The 18,702-nt window shown below is 35.0% G+C and overlaps 2 protein-coding genes and 1 pseudogene across 3 annotated transcripts; 2 read left to right on the forward strand and 1 right to left on the reverse strand.

The window, feature by feature from the left end:
• Positions 1-206: 206 nt before the first annotated feature.
• Positions 207-2,287, reverse strand: LOC18603226 (legumin B-like; annotated as a pseudogene). Its single transcript, XR_016025871.1, has 4 exons — positions 1,809-2,287; positions 1,459-1,716; positions 779-1,368; positions 207-652 (listed from the first exon to the last, which is right to left on the reverse strand). The product of XR_016025871.1 is annotated as a legumin B-like (transcript).
• A 3,534-nt stretch (positions 2,288-5,821) lies between these two features.
• On the forward strand, positions 5,822-10,781 carry LOC18603227 (NAD(P)-linked oxidoreductase superfamily protein). The gene is made up of 8 exons (XM_018119818.2): positions 5,822-6,146; positions 6,531-6,626; positions 7,024-7,107; positions 7,983-8,143; positions 8,593-8,710; positions 9,068-9,200; positions 9,953-10,131; positions 10,396-10,781. The coding sequence occupies exons 1-8, from the start codon at positions 5,883-5,885 to the stop codon at positions 10,633-10,635; spliced, it is 1,275 nt and encodes a 424-aa protein (XP_017975307.2). The 5' UTR covers positions 5,822-5,882; the 3' UTR covers positions 10,636-10,781.
• Positions 10,782-10,996: 215 nt separating this feature from the next.
• Positions 10,997-18,301, forward strand: LOC18603228 (PH, RCC1 and FYVE domains-containing protein 1-like). Its single transcript, XM_007035069.3, has 9 exons — positions 10,997-11,484; positions 12,710-12,796; positions 13,108-13,197; positions 13,346-13,432; positions 13,526-13,624; positions 14,011-16,056; positions 16,169-16,315; positions 16,427-16,911; positions 17,743-18,301. Exons 1-9 carry the CDS (start codon positions 11,437-11,439, stop codon positions 17,936-17,938), a joined length of 3,285 nt encoding a protein of 1,094 aa, XP_007035131.3. The 5' UTR covers positions 10,997-11,436; the 3' UTR covers positions 17,939-18,301.
• The last annotated feature ends 401 nt before the right edge of the window (positions 18,302-18,702 follow it).

Raw genomic sequence — 18,702 nt, forward strand, 5'->3', positions numbered from 1 at the left:
CACTACAAAGGCATATGTATGAGAATCAGCCAGGCTTTCTAATGCATATATTTATCTATATCGATGGAGATTAGATTTTTAGACAGAAAATTTGGTTTTATTTAACTCAGCTCGCTTACAAAACTTACATTGTTACGCACGTATAAATACATGCAAGTTACAGAAACTAAACTTCCATGCCCCCACAAAGGCTTTTTTTTTAAAAATTTTTTTCTGATTCCAGATTTTACACTCTGAATTTTATTATTACTGCAGCTACATCCTCTACGAGAGCTAGCTTATTTCATTTACTGCTGTGACTCCTTCCTAGGGCTAAACAGAGACACCTCCTGCCTGTTCTGCTTCAGCCTCATCGCATCCTCCCTTGAGATACCAAACGAGCTCGCCAGCACGTCCACCGGTATTGACCTGAAAACTGAGACACGACCAGCAAACTGGCTAATCATGGGATTGGCGTTTGTCTTGAATGCTGTCCGCTCGAATCCTTGCCTGCCTGCCTTCTTCACCACAGCGTGATTCTGGGGTACGATGATTACCTGACCCTCCTCAACCTGGTCATCGAATATAGCGTTTCCATTTTCTGCTACAACTTGAATCCTTCCACTGCCCCTGGTGACGCATTGGTGTTCCAGTGAGGAGCGTAGAAAGCATTCTGCACATTTTAATGGAAAAGCAAAATCATTAATTATATAGATAGTAGTATTCTTTCAGATTATTAGTTATTAAGAGTTAGAGTTTTACCTGTTTTCTGAAATATATAGTCAATGACTCATGTTACCTTGTAAAGGACCCCTCTCTCAGCGCTGAGTTGGAGGAATTGGAGGACGGGGAGGTTATAGCTGTTAACCGTGGTGATGCGTCCAGCTCGAGGGTTAAAGACATCAGCAAAGGGAGAATCAGTCCAGTGTCTTAGCCTCATTGTGCAGAATGTTTCCTCTAAGCCGTTGCATGATCGACTCCCTCCCTTTCGTCCTTGTCGTCCTTCTTGTTTCCTGTTGCCTCGACGTTGCTCTCTTCTTTCTCTTCTTTGTCCTCTCTCTTCTTGTCCCTCTTCTTCTTCTTCTTCTTCGCTTTCACTTCCTCGTTGCCTCTGCTCTTCCTCTACACTTTGTGGGCTCGCAAACCGAAACTCATGCGCGACTTTAACGATGGCTCCCCTGTTATCTTTTTCATTCTGTATCTTCCTTGCTAGCCTCGTGTCAATTCCGAAAACCTCTGCCAAGAGCTGCTCTTTAAAGGCACTTAAGAGATTATTTCCACCGCTCTCTTGCTGCTCTTCCTCCTGGCCTCTCCGGCTTCGGCCTTGGCTTTGACTCTGACCTCCAGTTACTAACCCTTCTGGGGAGTTACCAGCAAGGAAGAATTTCCACATAAAAAAATCAAATAGAATTTTATAAAATGATCAAAAAGTTAAAAAATAAGAAATCAAATTATGCCACTGTTTTTAATTTTTTAACCTAAAGTTTTGATCGAGCTGGTTGGCCGTATTGCCAACATCAACAAGCGAGACCAAGACAAGCTGAGACGGTCCATTGTTGAAAATCCAGTGAACTACTCCAGCTGGCAAGGCAAGGATATCACCCGTCTTCAACCGTCTGATCTTCTGGTGCTGATCCCAGGAACTCTGTTGCTTATCTCCTCCATGCTGTGACTGCTGTGATTGTGATTGGTACGTCTCAGGACAACCTGGGAAAACCGTCCCTTGAATAGCCTGGCCTGTCTGTATTGAACATAGCAAACATGTTAGCAACATAACAAAGTAAAATACAGTAAAGTAGCAGAATTGTATAAGAAACAATATAGTAGACCTGAAACAACATAGATAAGCTGAGGAGCATTGGTAAATGAAGGTAATAAAAGGCCTTTGCGGTTGAATTTATGGCGAAGGAAGGCAACAGCAGCACACTGGAATTGTTCTTCATTTTGATCCCAGAACTCAGTGAGACCAGCCTCTGACTTATAACGGTACTTAGGTTCAAGAGCATTCAAGTTCTGGAGTTGGCATTGGTTTTTGTAGCGTTACCGAGGCTGCTGCTGCTTTTGTTGGCTCTGGCGTCGATTAGTGACTAGACCTATCTAAGCAAAGCAGCCCTGGAAGAAAACAAGAAAGCAAAAGCTAAGAGAGAGCAAAGAAGAGTAATTAGCCATAGAGAGGGAAAGCGAATAAAGACTTTAAATTTGATTTGGTGAAGAATGGAGCTGATTGTGGTTGGTATTTATAGAGGGAAAAGTGGGGTTAGGGTTTGGGACGTGGCGAAGGGCTTTGGTGAGTGTCTTGGTTTACATGCATGCGTAAGTGCCTTCACATGCTTGCATGGCTGACGATGGCCTAACTCGTTTACACATAGTTTGGTTCTCTTGGCAACGTGGTGTTGATCTCTGAGAAAGTGAAAAGAGTTCAGGTGGTCTGTTACTGTTCGTGCTTTTGGAGTATTTCTTCGATGCCTTCGAGATGCATGAAGTTCAATGAAGCTACGGCTTAATGAGCTTGATGGGATTATTTGACAGAGCCGAAGTCTCATAACTTGGTAATGGTTTTTCTGATAACTGATGAACGTTTAAAGTGAAGTAAATATCTGGCTTCGCTGTCATGATGTCCCATACATGTGTTGTGAGAACAGAAATCTTCTATAAAACCATGTAATTCCATAGAATCTTTAAGTCAAAAAGGGATTATTTTATTTTTTTCAGAAAAAAAAAATGGCTCATGGGTAAGTTCAGGCTCTTTGGTCCACGTTTCTCATATCAGGAGCCAGGGATAAGAATAAAATATAAATAAAAATGCTTTCCACTTTAAAACTGAACAGGACAGTTACTACACGTTTGATTACAAAAATAAAATAAAATTACTATTATGTGTAAATAGAATAAAGTAATAATAGAATAGAATAATTATTATTTTATTTGATATTATGAATGAAATAGAGCAGAAATTGCTATTATGACTTATTGCAGTATCTGATTGGTAGAAATAAGATTGAAATAAGAAAGGAATAAGTGATAAAAGGACAAATATACCCTTGATCATATTAACATTTATTTTCATTAAAAAATAAAATTATCCTTATTATCATTTAAATACACATTTATCCCAAAAGGTAATTATCCATCATAATTATATTTTATCTTAATTACTAAAAATAATTATAACTTACTCACATATTTTTATAAATAGATAATTATTTTAAAATATAATTTAATTATATTATATTTTATCCATCATAATCAATTAAATTTGTGTATAAATGTTTATTTTTAGTCAATTCTTCACATATTATGAATCATTTACACTTGTGTTAGAAAAAATATTGGAGAAGAAATATTTGAAAAAAAATGAAAAAAACTAGTAGAAATAGAAAATCATGTTTTTTGATATATTAAATAAATGTTTGTCTTTGAAATTAAAAAGATAATCTTCCATTTTTTTCTAAAAAAAAAAGTAAGTTATGTCTTTGGATATATAAAATAGAAAATCATATCTTTGAAAATAGAAAGATGGCCTTCAATTTGTTCCTAAAAAATATATAAATTATGTCTTTTAATAGATTAAATACAAATTCCTATTACCTTTTAAAAAAAATCATTTATTTGAACCCAACATGCAGTAAAATAGGGTAAAAATTACTATTATGATTTATTTTAATATTTAATTGGTGAGAATAACTTTGAAATAATCTAAAAATAAATGATAAAATGATGAAATTATCTTTTTTTATAATAAAATTTATTTTCATCAAAAACAAAAATAGATTCTATTTTCATTAGATATCAATAATTTATTATTAAATTATTAATATAAATTATTAATATTTTGAATTTATTATTAAATTATTGAATAATTTATTATTAAATTAGTTGGATTTTTAATTTTAACAATTTGAATCATTTTTGTCTATTTGTATTTTTCATGTCTTAACCTTTTAATTTACATTTTCATTAAACATCAATAATTTATATTGAATTAGTTATACAATTTTTACTTTCATTATTTTAGTATTTTTCTCTATTTGTATTTTTTATTTTTTAATCTTTTAATTTCTATTTTCATTAAAAATTAAAAATTTATTAATTGATATGTTTTTATTTTTTTCATTTTTTATTTTTTTCTCATATTTCCTTTCTCTCTTCAGACGTTGGAGAGCTAATTTGGCGTTGACCTTGGCTATATCTAGCCATTGAAGCACCGATCTAGCCACTGAAGCCACCACAGCGGAGGACGACAGCGGTTGTGGAGGAGGATGGTTGCAAACTTGCTGAGAGAGAGGGGAAGACCCACAGTTGAGATAGTGGCTGAGAGAGAGGAAGAAGACCGATTGAGAGAGGAGGGAAGATAGGGGAAAATCGACTGAGAGATAAGATGAAGACAGGGGAAGGTCGACTGAGAGAGGAGATGCTTTTCGGGGGAAGGGCGGCTGAAAGTGCTGAGGAAGATGAGGGAAAGAGAAAGAGAAAGAGAAAAAAAATTAAGTTTTATATGGAACAGAGTCGTGATATTATGAATCAATTAAGGGTATTTTAATCAAATGATATTTTTAACTTATAGCATGTTTGGTTGGGGGAATAGCTAAGCCATTCCCCTTTTATTCTCAAGGAATTTTGATTCATTGGTTTGGTTGAAAAATGATATAAGAAATAGCCATTCCATAGGAATGGCTATTCTCCAAAATCCTTTAAAATCAAGGAATAGTTAATATCACCATTCCTCATGGTATTAGCTATTCCATTATTGAGGAATAAATTCAAAATTTGATAAAGACAAAAAATACCCCTTACAAGTTTGAAAAATTATAACTTCATTTATATAAAATATTATTTTTCTCTCTCTCCTGTTTCTCTCCCTTGATTCCAACTTTTAATAAAATATTAATATTTTAAAATGTTAATATTAAATTATAAATAAAATATTAATATTTAAATTATCAATTAGTAATAAAATAAATTATAAATTATTCCTATTTAAAAACAAAATATATTAAAAATAAATAAACATAATATCATTTGAATTATATAAACAATATTAATAATTAAATCATCAATTATTAATATTTTAAATAAATTACCAATTATTAATATTTAAAAAATAAAATAAAATAAAATAAAAAATTAATCATAATAATATTTAAATTAAATAAAATATTAATATTTAAATTATCTATTATTAATATTTTAAATAAATAATCAATTATTAATTTTCAAAAATAAAATAAAATAAAATAATTGATCATAATAATATTTAAATTATAAATAAATATTAATATTGAAATTATCAATTATTAATATTTTAAAAATAAAAAAAAATAAAATAAAAATTAATCATAATAAATATTTAAATTAAATTAAATATTAATATTTAAATTATTAATTATTAATATTTTAATTAAATTCTAGATTATTAATTTTTAAAAAATCTAATAAAAATTAAATGTCATATAAATAATAAAGGATGTTTTTGTCTTTTTATTTTCTATTTTTTTCTTATTCCAAAATTATTGTTACCAATCAAACACTACAATAAGTTATAATAATTATTCCTGTCTTATTCCCTTTGTCATACCAAATTAAGTAATAACTATTCTATTCTATTCTCACTTCATTCTATTCTCACATAATAACCATTCTATTTCATTCTTATCTATTTCACTAACCAAATGTACCATTATTTCTTAATCACGAAATAGAAAATACTAATGGGGGCTGATATTAGTCATTCCCACTCCAAAGACAAGAATGAGGAATTTCTATTCCTCACCTTGTTTGACAACCAAACAAGGGATGAGGAATGGCATGGGAATAGAAGGGGAATAGTTATACCAAACGTGCTGTTAATGTTTAGATAAGGCCAAAGGGCATAGGAGGCGCCACCTATTCAAGCTTCGGACACGATGGCCTCCCCTTCACCCTTCTCTTCAGCCACTCCATTTCTTTGCTACAACAACAGCAAACTTTCCTCCGTTCCCTCTTTTTCCTTCCTTAGTTATTCACGCCAGGCGGTACAACATTTATCCAATGCTAAAAGAAAGCGGCTTTGGCTCAGGAGGAGCTGTTTTAAGTCACCCATCAGTGCCAAAGTCGCCCAAAAAAGCCCCTTGCAGTATAGGAAGCTTGGTGATTCTGATCTTCAAATCAGTGAAATCACTTTGGGAACTGTGAGAGCCTAGCTTTCTTGTTAATGGGTATTTTTTATTTTGCTCAAAGAATTGTTTTCTTTTTTTTTTCTTCTCTTGTTTTGTTGGTTTTGAATTGTTGGTCTTTTTTTTTTTATGGAAGTAATTAATGTGAATAGAAAGACATTTTTTGCCCTCTAAAACCTTCGGCATTTGCAAGTATAAATGTGTCTAAAGGGCTCCCTGCTTGAAAGGAGGAAAATTGATAGAATCAGTAGCCAAAGAATGCCCCTTGTTAATTTGGGAAATTATATTATGGAATGCTTAAAGAATGCCCTTGTTTTATTCTTATAATTGCATATGGTCGATTCTTTGTCTCCCAATTCATGTGATTATCTCTAATTATGCAAGCTTATATTGCTTCAGATGACATTTGGAGAACAAAATACAGAGAAAGAAGCTCATGAAATGCTCAGTTATGCCTTTGAAAATGGCATCAATGCTCTTGACACTGCAGAGACTGTAAGTTATTTTCTCGTAGAAATGTAACAAAAGCACAGTAACGCAATGCAGAATCAATTGAGATGATGCATAAACACGTCCAAATGAAGTGCATTCTTCATGCTACTAAAGTTTCATCTGCAATATCTAACCTCCCCTGTTTTGTTCAAGAAATGTCAGAAAAATATTCAGGAAATCTCTTTTGTTGTCCCCTGTAGGGGCATGTCTGACTACATAGTCTATATGGGAAATGCTCTTAAACATTTTGAAGATTTAGTTTGATGTAGTTGGTTTGCCTACATGGGCTATATTTTTCCAGTGCAAGTCTCAGAGCGAGTTCTCTCAGATTTCTTTACTCAACTGCAGTGACATTAACTCTCTCCCTCCATCCCTCCCGCCTGCTCTTTTGATTTCTCAGTACCCAATTCCCATGCGGAAGGAGACAAATGGAAGAACGGATCTCTACATTGCTAGCTGGCTGAAGTCTCAGCCCCGTGATAAGGTATCTTTTGTGTTACTGATGACTTACTGATATATTGCAGGTTTTCCTGCTTTAGTTTTCTGTTAACCAAAATTTTCCTCATTAAAGAAAAAGATACATACATACATACATACATACATACATATAAATATAAATATTATATATATATATATATTTATCTAGAGAGAGAGAGAGAGAGAGAGAGAGAAGAGGTTGCATGATATATCTTTTTCCTATGCTTTGTAGGATATTTGTGATAGATTTTAATGAAAATTTTAAATCTTCAGCTTCAACTTCTTTAGGTGCTCAAAAGGTATACTTGTCATTCCAAATGCTTTCCCAGAAAGCTGACATTGCAAAGGTGGAGATAGCATCTGATTTTACAGCTAAACTTTCTTAAGAGGATAATATTTAAATTAAACCTGTTAATATGCTATTTGAAATAGAATGTCATAGAATATTGCTAAGATTTACATTTTAGTTCTTGAGATGGTTTTTCCTTTATGAATTCTGTACAAAAGGTGTACCAGCAACAATGAGACTTCTGAATGGTAATATTTTTCATTGATTTCTTAGTGAACTTTTTTAAAATTTTCGAGATAAGCAAATATTCAAAATACTCTTGGATTCATGTGTCCTTAATGAATCACTCAATTGTTGTTAATAAATGCATGTTTCTACTTTCTAGTGGCGTAAATAAATGATCTCACCTAAGTTGATTCTCTTTCCTCTCAGCTTTAGTAATTGATTTCTGAGTATTGGTTTCTATGTGCATATTTACAGAGGTTTTGAACATTTTCCAAGAAGGTGATGTTGCAATGTACATTGCATATTGTATGCTGAATAGTTTACATGCTTTCAAATTGATATTTATTATGATCCCCCATTATTTACAGGTTATTTTGGCAACAAAAGTAAGTGGCTATTCAGAGAGATCAACTTATCTGCGTGACAATGCAAAAGTTTTACGGGTTGATGCTGCTAATATTAGAGAAAGTGTAGAGAAAAGCCTTAAGCGCCTCAACACCGATTACATTGATTTATTGCAAATTCATTGGTAAGATTGCTGTTTTTCAAAGTGCATCAATTATAGTAGGTTCTCTGCCTTTTTCTTTTCTTTTTTTTATTTTTATAAAACCATACACCATTTTTCACCTTTCTATCTTTTAAAAAGGCTACAGGCTGAATGGTTATACTTCTCATTCTTTAAACTGCCGATTCTGGGTGAAGTCAGGAATCTGGAGGCATTCACTGACTTTGCACTGTAGGCTATGTCTTATCTCCAGCATAACTTCTTGATTTCCTTTTCCTTCTGAATTGGTTCGTGTCTACTTTTTTGTCTGCCTTTTTCTCCAGTAATAGGTAAGAGAAATATAATTAATATAAGCTCACTAATGAATCTATATTTTATTTAAGAAGCTATGTGTTTCTCTGACTGATCATGTTGTCAAATTTTCTCTAACTAATGGTTTCTGAGGTTAATATTCTATTTCAACATTCAATCAGGCCAGATCGCTATGTGCCACTGTTCGGTGAGTATTTTTATAACTATTCAAAATGGAGACCAAGCATACCATTTGTGGAGCAACTTGAGGCTTTTCAAGAACTTATTGATGAAGGGAAGGTAATGCTTTCCTAAACTAAGTTAGATATATATTTAAATCTTCTTTGAGCTGACTATTTATCATCATATAAAACAGCATAGGAGTTAACCAGAGTGCTGCTAAAACATCAATTAGCTTTTTGTGTTCTGAATATGAAAATCTAGCTTTGTAGTGAATATCAATTGATAGCTGCTTTATCCCTACTAGAAAAATAGTTGTGTTAGGGTGTCTGGATATGCTTAGTAACTGTAAGAAGAACAATAAACTGCACAAGCTTGGCATTCTGAAATATTTGATCTTTTGTCTTCCATAAACTTACAGTTGCTTGATGATGTGACATATACTCTATGATTGGTATGGATGCTTTTCAATTTTAGGTACGCTATATCGGAGTTTCCAATGAGACTGCGTATGGAGTGATGGAGTTTGTTCATGCAGCTAAAGTCGAAGGACTACCAAAGATCGTTAGTATCCAAAACAGCTACAGTCTGCTGGTTAGGCGTTTTGAGGGTAAAGCTCATCCTGAAATTATATAAGCAAAAATCTAAAAGGAACATATAGTTACTCCGAACAGAGTTTTGAATTCTGGAACATGTATTTCTCCCCTTTTAATATTCCTTCCAGTATCTGGTTGTCCATTGGGCTATGCAATGCTTCTTTAATCATTCTTCAGCATGCACCTTCCTTCTACACTTGGATCCATGTTCAAGCGTTTTAATCATTCATCAGGCTTGCATGTGAGGAATAGTTCATCTGGTTTGCATGTGAGGAGGCATGTTAGAACTTAAATATAATAGTTGGGCCATTTCCTATCAGCTTAAGCTCTTAGAACATTGGTTATTCAACTTAATATGGTATTAGAACAGGCACTGCGCTTGTTCGTTAGCCCTTTTCATCATAGGTTTGTTATGCCTACATGTGTGAGGAGAAGTATTGAAGTGGTGACATAAAAAATCCCACATTGATTAAGTTGAGGGTAAGCTGGACACTTTAAAATAACAAAAGTTTCTCCACCTATCATCAATTGGTTTTAGGTTCAATCCTCATCTTAAAATTTAACAACTCCTATCTTATATTTTTCTTTACATAGATATTTCTAGACTTAAAAAGACCGCCTTCAACTACCTACAACTGCTTGACATCTTGTTATGAAACACCCTTCAATCAAGTCAGTTCTGGCAATGCTTAATCTTGATGCTCCTTCAGGGACTCCGTTTGAGCATTGCTTGTTTATAAAAATTTTTAACTTTGTGTTTTTGCAGTTGACTTGATTGAAGTTTGCCATCCAAACAATTGCAATATCGGCTTACTTTCATATTCTCCACTGGGCGGTGGAACACTTAGTGGAAAATATTTAGATATCAATTCTGAAGCTGCAAAGAAAGGAAGGCTGAACCTTTTCCCTGGCTACATGGAAAGATATAACAAGTCAATTTCCAAGGTATGTTGATGGCAGGAATGCGGCGAATAATATATGGATACATTATAGAAAACTTAAACCAAATTTTAGTAGCATGTCTGATGGCAGATAAATAGACCCACTAAGGATCTAGAGCTTTCTGGACGTTATTGCTTTCACCTTCATCTGTTTATACTCATGAGCATCGGACGTTCAGTTACTATATTTGGAAGGAAAAATCAAAATGCATAACCACATAAATGCAAGTCTTGATGACACATTTTGCTATTTTGGTTGGAATTTCAGGAAGCAACAATACAATATATCGAGACAGCCAAAAAGCATGGATTAACTCCAGTTCAACTTGCACTTGGATTTGTGCGAGATCGTCCATTTATGACCAGTTCAATCATTGGGGCAACCTCGGTCGACCAACTGAAGGAAGACATTGATGCTTTTCTGACAACTGAGCGGCCTTTGCTACCAGAAGTAATGGAAGATATTGAAGCAGTCTTCAAAAGATACAAAGATCCTGCCATTCTTTGAGAGTACTAAGTTGAAAACATGCCATTCATTCATATTGTTGCTTCATCCAACTCTTTTGCCATAGATATGCACATTCTTTACAATTGCTATGTATTTATTCATTTGTTTTTCTAGGGAAAGAAGCTACATGCATATACGACAGACAACCAGGGATATTATCATATTTTATATAAAAAAATATTGAAATAAGAAAATTAAAACTAGAGTTTAGGTTTGGCTACGTGGCAATGAAGAGAAAAAGAAAAAAAAGAAGTTAAATTAGTTGGGAGGTGAAGGTGGCAGCAGAAAGAGAAGCGCGCCAATGTCTCGCCTCTAACTGCTTTTGAGCTGCAAACCTCCCTATACACAACATTCCACCGCTTACTTTCCTCTCATTTCGCCTCTTCTCTCTCTCTCTCACATTACAGATCAAAGAAACATTCATCAAACCAATAACAAAGTAAAAACAATTTCATTGCAGGATCAAATCAAACAACCCCATTTTTACAGTAAATCAATGGCTCATCTTTTTTGAGTTTCGAAGTGTGGGTTTTTTTTTTTTTTTTTCTATTTGATCCAAAAATAAGGAACTGGTGTTTTCTTTGTTCTTTTTTAAGGAAAAGATATTTGCTTTTGATGACGAGTTGTTTTGGGATTTGGTGAATGTTGGGAAAGTCATATATTTCCTTTTGATTGTTAATGAGAGGCCAAAGCAGAAATCATATGCATCTATGAAGACAAGAGCAAGGGAGTCGCCGTTTCACCACCTGATGCTTGAGCGTCTTCTTCTTTGGCGGTTTCCTTTCAGTTTTTTTAAATGGAATGGCAGATCCTGTTAGTTATGGCAATTCTGAGCGTGACATTGAGCAAGTAATTACTTCCCTTTTTCTTCTCTTTTTTTTTTTTTTTTTGTTTTTGTTGTTGTTGTTGTTGTTGTTGTTGGAGATATGAAAGACGTCTAAGAGGAAGAGGATTGGTACCTTCGACCTTAACTTTTTATAAAGAAGGGTTATTTAAAACGGTCAAGCCTCGCCTGAGTTGTTTTCTTTTCCTTTTCTTGCAATTAGTTAACTTTTATTCTGTCTGGGTTTCAAAAAAGTGAAGGGTAGAAATGAAGGTTTCAGTTATTGGTATTTATGCTGTTTTTTTGAGGTCCATAAAGAAAGGAGAAGGAGAAAAGGAGTTAGACATGTGATAGAAATTGTAATCCCTTTCATAAATTTGCCATGTGGTTTGCTGTAAGTCGGTAAAATGGGGCTGTTTTCTTGAACAATAAGGCTATTGATGACACTCAGATTCATGTAATTATGAGTTTACTTATGACTATTTGTTCAACGAGCAGAAAATCTTAGATGAAAGCAGGGGAGGATTCTGAAATAAGCAAAATGAGAACAAAAGCTTATATTAATTCTGATTTAGCTAAGGGATAGTAATCCGATAATTAATTAGTATGATGTTGGCAAATTTTTCTTTTTGGTTTTCCTTTTTTAAGAAGAAAGATTCTTAATTATACATTATAGAATAGGATCATAGAGATACTGGTTCCTGTAGAGTCTGAAAATCTAGCAAATTTATATATGGGTTTGACCATGTGAAGATTGGTAGCTACAAAGTCAGAGTCCCTAGTTTGCTCGTTTACTACTCAAAAGAAAAAGTTTGGGATTTCACGTATGAATGAGGTGAAAAATAAGAGACTGAGAGCAACAAGTTAAAAGAAACAAAGGGATGGAATAAATCCCCTGGAAATGATCAAGAATATGATGCCGAGTGACACATTTTCTTTATCTGTGGAACTGCCTCAATCTGTTGCCCCTGCCTGGAGCATCTGCATCTTCATGTCTTCCATGATCCTCATTCTCTTAATGTATAGCAAAATCTAAAAACATAAAATAATTTTGAGGGCTGGTTGAAAGTAGCCCTTTCGAAATCCCAAAGTGAAACACATTTACTGTTAGTCGTATAGAAAAAACATTCCTGTTTCACTCATGCAGACTGCAGATTTTGGCATTATTTTTTTCTTGGTTTCATTTATGTCTAAGATTTGGATCTCTTTGTCTCTTATTTGTTTTGTAATTTCTTCCCCTTTGTTTTGAAGGCACTTATTACTTTGAAAAAGGGTACTCAGCTTATCAAGTACAGCCGTAAAGGAAAACCCAAGTTTCGTGCATTTAGACTTTCTCCGGTGAGTTATTTTCTGTCAATTTCAAAATCTTCAATTTTATTTCATAGCAATGTACTTTTTCAGCCTTTTTCCCACATCAATATATTGGTTTAACAGCATTACACTTTAAAAAAGTAAGTAAATAAGCAAGAAACATATGTTAGAAGTACATTTATGTAGTCCTTAATAAATGCATGTGCATGTGAATTCTCTTCTATTTCCTATTTTTAATTTTCTATCTGGCATGCTGTTATTAGTAGAAAAATATATGCAGTTCTCCCTCTCAGTAATCTTAAGTGCATATATGATTTCAATTTTAGCTGTATTAACAGGATGAAACAACACTGATATGGTTATCACATGGAGAAGAAAGGAATCTGAAATTATCTTCTGTTTCTCGTATCATTCCTGGACAACGAACTGTAAGCCTTATGTCTGCATTTCAGTTTTCCAGTTAATGAAAAATGTTGCAGTTTAATTAGCCTTCTTTTCTATGTTATGCCACTAAGATTTCCATGCAAAAAAAAAAAAAAAAGGAAATAACTAACCACTGTTTGCGAACTGCTACAGGCTGTTTTTAGAAGATATTTGCGCCCAGAAAAGGAGTACTTGTCTTTTTCACTTCTATACAATAACGGTGAAAGATCTCTCGACCTGGTTAGTACTACTTAACAGTTAATTCTGCTATATATTTATATTCAGCTGAATGGTAAATTTGAATCCAGTGATTACCATTGTCTACCTCCATAGATCTGCAAGGACAAAGTTGAGGCAGAAGTGTGGTTTGCAGGGCTCAAGGCATTGATTGGACAGAATCGTAATAGACGAACCAAGAGTGATTTCAGTGATGTGAGTTTTCCATTCTACCTATGTGCACTAAGTTGGCTGACTGAAGCAGTATTTGTTGGAAAATCCACTTAGAAAATAACGCAATTGTGGCTTGAGAATTTAGGAGAGACTGGCTCTACCAAAGTACTAATTCATTAGTTAGATCACTAACTTGGGAATATGGCAGCAAACATTTTGACTCTTACCAATTTAAAGTGTAACAATCTACATGACATATTTCAAGGTATGAATTAATAAGGACATCAAATCGAATTTGATAGTCTTTTGAATGATACACACAGTGTGAGCATCCATTATTACATGAATTCAGGGAATGCATGCAATATATTGTTGCCTATGCTTTAGATTGAAATCTTTTCTTGCTAACTTCCATGTCTTTATGTCAGCTACAAGGAGATTTCTTTCTAAATGGCCGCCCATTTAGTGCAGCTCTAGAGTTCAACAATAGTATTGCCCATGGTAGGGTGTCTATAGATTTCGGAAGCTCAGATGTGGGGTCAGAACGTGCAAGTATGCAGTTGAGAACTAGTGCTGGAGATGGTTTTCGAATTAGTGTTTCAAGCACTCCTAGCTGTTCAAGTGGTGGATCTGGTCCAGATGACATAGAATCATTAGGTGATGTTTACGTATGGGGAGAAGTTTGGTCTGATGGAGTTCCACCAGATGGGTCCGTAAGTTCAGTCCCTACAAAAATTGATGTGCTAACTCCTAAGCCCTTAGAATCAAATGTAGTTCTTGATGTTCATCAGATAGCTTGTGGCGCAAGACATATTGCTCTTGTAACAAAGCAAGGTGAAGTTTTCACCTGGGGTGAGGAATCTGGTGGGAGACTCGGTCATGGAATTGAAAAAGACTTTAGCCACCCCCGACTCGTTGAGTTCCTGGCAGTCAATAATGTGGATTTTGTTGCATGTGGAGAGTACCATACCTGTGTTGTATCCACAGCTGGTGATTTATTCACTTGGGGTGATGGTACTCATAATGCTGGACTCCTTGGTCATGGAACTGACGTTAGCCACTGGATTCCAAAAAGAGTTTCTGGTGCATTAGAAGGACTGCAAGTCTTATCTATCGCCTGTGGCACATGGCATTCAGCTCTGGCAACTTCTAATGGGAAGCTATTTACATTTGGTGATGGAAAATTCGGTGTTTTGGGCCATGGAGATCGAGAAAGTCTTACATATCCAAAAGAAGTCCAAATGTTGAATGGACTAAAGACTATTAAAGTTGCATGTGGCGTATGGCATACGGCAGCTATTGTAGAGGTTATAGGCCATTCAGGTGTTAACGTTTCATCAAGAAAGTTGTTTACCTGGGGTGATGGTGACAAACACCGGCTAGGTCATGGAAGTAAGGAAACTTATCTACTTCCAACCTGCGTCTCTTCACTAATTGACTACAATTTCCACCAGATAGCTTGCGGACATACTATGACTATTGCACTTACTACATCAGGTCATGTCTTTACTATGGGTGGTACTGCATATGGTCAACTAGGCAACCCAAGTGCTGATGGAAAGTTACCATGCCTGGTACAAGAAAGACTGGTAGGTGAATTTGTTGAAGAAATTTCTTGTGGAGCATATCATGTTGCTGTCCTGACATCAAGAAGTGAAGTGTTCACTTGGGGAAGAGGTGCCAATGGAAGACTGGGACATGGTGACACAGAAGATAGGAGAACTCCAACATTGGTTGAAGCATTGAAGGATAGGCATGTCAAAAATATATCATGTGGCTCAAATTTCACTTCCAGTATATGCATCCATAAATGGGTCTCTGGTGCTGACCAGTCAGTTTGCTCTGGCTGCCGACAGGCCTTTGGTTTCACTAGAAAGAGGCACAATTGTTATAATTGTGGGCTGGTGCACTGCCATGCTTGCAGTTCCAAGAAAGCATTGAAAGCAGCATTGGCTCCAACGCCAGGCAAACCTCATCGCGTTTGTGATGCTTGCTATGCAAAACTTAAAGCTGCTGAAGCTGGTAATACTTCAAGTTTGAATAGAAAAGTTGCTGGTCTCCGCCCCTCATTAGATGGCAGGGAAAGAATGGATAGGGGAGAGATAAGGTCTTCTAGGCTTTTGCTCTCTCCTACCACAGAACCAGCTAAATACCTTGAGATCAGGTCAGGAAAACCTGGGGCCAGATATGATTCTCCTTCTCTTGTCCAAGCTTCGCAAGTTCCATCACTTTTACAGCTTAAAGATATTGCTTTTCCAAGTTCACTCACTGTTATTCAAAATGCCTTTAAACCTGCTACTCCTCCACCAACGCCACCACCTCAGTCCCCCATCAACTCAAGATCTAGTTCACCGTACTCAAGGAGACCAAGCCCTCCACGCTCTGTCACATCTACATTTTCAAGGAATTTTATTGAAAGCCTAAGGAAGTCAAATGACCTTTTGAAACAAGAAGTGGCAAAATTGCAAAATCAAGTACTAGTGATATACCTTTTTGTTATCTCATTATGATCATTACTACACTGCTAGTGTTAACCTTGCAACCTTCCATCAAAAATAACTTTTCTCTTCTTTTGAGCAATTACAGATGAAAGGTTTGAAGCAGAAATGTGATTCACAAGACACGGAGATGCAGAAACTACAAAAAAATGCTGAAGAATCTGCTTCATATGCTGCAGCAGAATCATTCAAGTGTAAAGAGGCCAAGGAAGTTTTGAAATCCATCACAGATCAGGTATAGTTTAGTTCACTTAAAATTTCCACTAGATATAAACCACTGCTCGATTTAAATCCTAATCACACCATCTACAACCTACTGATAATACAAATCAAAATTCTTCTACAGTTGAAGGAAATAACAGAGACGTTACCTCCTGAGATTTTGGAAAGCGAAACCTTTAGAGCTATGCATACTCAAGCTGAAGCATTCTTACACTCGCATGGAACATCTGAAGCTGCTGCTTCTTTGCCAGCCAGCTTGGAGTCTTCACATGTGCAAGACCAGAGGGTGGAAGATAATGTAGACACTGCTGCGACTGTCCCATCTAATGATAGTGGAAGTTCTATTACAAGAGAGGCAGCACCTCAACAAAGCTCACAAATAGAATCAAGTTCGTTAGAGGCTGCACCTCAACAAATCTCACAAATAGAATCAAGTTCGTCAGAGGCTGCACCTCAACAAAGCTCACAAATAGAATCAAGGTCGTCAGAGGCTTCAGCAATTAGAGGTGGAGGAGAAAATGAGCTTACTGAGCAATTCGAACCTGGAGTTTACATCACCTTCTTTTATGACCCAAATGGTGGCAAGGTCTTCGGACGAGTTAGATTCAGGTACTTCACTAAATGGTTGATTCTACTGAAATTCCACATGCCAATTCATGCATGGATCAGCAGAGAATTAATTTTTCTTGTGATCCCTGGAGAATGAATAAGATTCAAGACCATATTCTTCATCCTTTGGACAGAACAACTCCATTTGACTAATTCTGTTTTTTTCATGTGATGATGGGTCCCACATTAGACAATTTAGCTAGACTGAAACGGTGTCACAATGAGAAGAGGATAGCATAGTTGTTAGACAATTAGAATGGCTGGTCATCAATCTTAGTAGCTTCAGTTTTGTACAATCACTTCAAGAATAATTAATTAAGCTCTGTACATCATGGGGCAAGTTATAGAATGTATGTACTGTAAAATATAATTAAGAATTAAGATTTAATTATATAAATTAAATTATATATTATATAAATATTATAATATATTTAATACGATAATATGATTAAAATATAATCAAATAGAATGAAATAATTAAAAAAATGATATAATTATTGTGTTGTATCAATGTTAGATGTTTTGTTTACAATCTCACTGCAGGAAAACAGGATCAGAGATAGGAATAGATACAGAATGCTTACACAGCATACATGCATACACACATACAGGCACACATACATGCATAGACACAAACATACACGCACAAAGAATGCACCATGGACACGTATACATGCCTGGATAACCAGATTCCCCTGACGATCCTTTCTACTTCTGAAAACCTAAGACCAACTAGCATTTATTGTACAAGACTTGCATTGAGATTGGTCAGTGACTTGCATGAAGAGCTCTTAATCTCAATGCCTTTAATTGACTCCAACATTTTTGCAGTAAACGGAGGTTTGCTGCGCATCAGGCAGAAGAGTGGTGGGTCAGAAATAAAGATAGGGTGCAATTGAGGTATATTATGCAGGTAACAAGACCAGCTTCAGCCGCGTCATCCCTTACTCCACCACAACCTCCACGGCCACCATCTCCAACACCTGCTGATGAAACCAATGAGGAAGCTTCCCCTCCTGAAACTTAGTGATTTGGCAATGTAGAGTAGAAAAAGATCATGCAGCTACTATGACAGCAGCATTTTGATCAACAATCAAGCACGGGATGTATTTTGTTTTTAGAAAGGGTTAGGTTTGGATGTTTTATCCAGGAAAGTAGGATACAAAAATTCTGCATCACTTTGCCTCAACAAGGCATAGAAACAACTCCATGCTCCAGACATGATGACTCCATAGGTGTTTACTTTAGAGGCAGAAAGAAGTACATATAACTCTTCGTATTCATTCTTCATTTCTTATCTGTTGTCTTCTAAAATCTTTCTAGTGAGACATTTTAGCTGTTCAGTATATAAAATTTTTAATTTGACATTAGTGAAGTCACTTTTTCCTAATTTTTTTTTCTTAAATTAAAGTATTGAACAGTTTTTGTTATACTCAAACACATAATTACTTATACATACATATATATATATATATATATATATATGTACACTTTTATGTAACCGTCATCTTACGTTTATTTAGATTAAAGGTTAATAAACTTAACTTTCAGATTTTTCTTTCAAATTCCATAGAAAAATAGAAAATCTAATGAGTATAACAAATAAAAGGGTTAATTGGGACAGTGAAAGAAGAGACTATACACAAAGTAAAATATCGTTACCACTCATAGAAAAATTATTTGGGGTGGTGGGAATCTTAAGATCAATTATTTAACATATCAAACCATGTTTGTATCCATTAATTATTTGGTGGGTTGATGATTCTAATACCAAATATTTGGTTGAGAAAA

The sequence above is a fragment of the Theobroma cacao genome, chromosome 4, assembly GCF_053813885.1.
Source record: "Theobroma cacao isolate CCN51 chromosome 4, ASM5381388v1, whole genome shotgun sequence".
In the NCBI taxonomy this organism is placed as follows: domain Eukaryota; kingdom Viridiplantae; phylum Streptophyta; class Magnoliopsida; order Malvales; family Malvaceae; genus Theobroma; species Theobroma cacao.

Coding starts and splice junctions, on each gene's coding strand:
- LOC18603227 (XM_018119818.2), top strand. CDS start 5,883: ATGGCCTCCCCTTCACCCTTCTCTTCAGCCACTCCATTTCTTTGCTAC. Junction 6,627..7,023: donor CTCTTGACACTGCAGAGACT/GTAAGTTATTTT, acceptor TTGATTTCTCAG/TACCCAATTCCCATGCGGAA. Junction 9,201..9,952: donor GCTGGTTAGGCGTTTTGAGG/GTAAAGCTCATC, acceptor GTGTTTTTGCAG/TTGACTTGATTGAAGTTTGC.
- LOC18603228 (XM_007035069.3), top strand. CDS start 11,437: ATGGCAGATCCTGTTAGTTATGGCAATTCTGAGCGTGACATTGAGCAA. Junction 11,485..12,709: donor CTGAGCGTGACATTGAGCAA/GTAATTACTTCC, acceptor TTTGTTTTGAAG/GCACTTATTACTTTGAAAAA. Junction 16,912..17,742: donor TTCGGACGAGTTAGATTCAG/GTACTTCACTAA, acceptor ACATTTTTGCAG/TAAACGGAGGTTTGCTGCGC.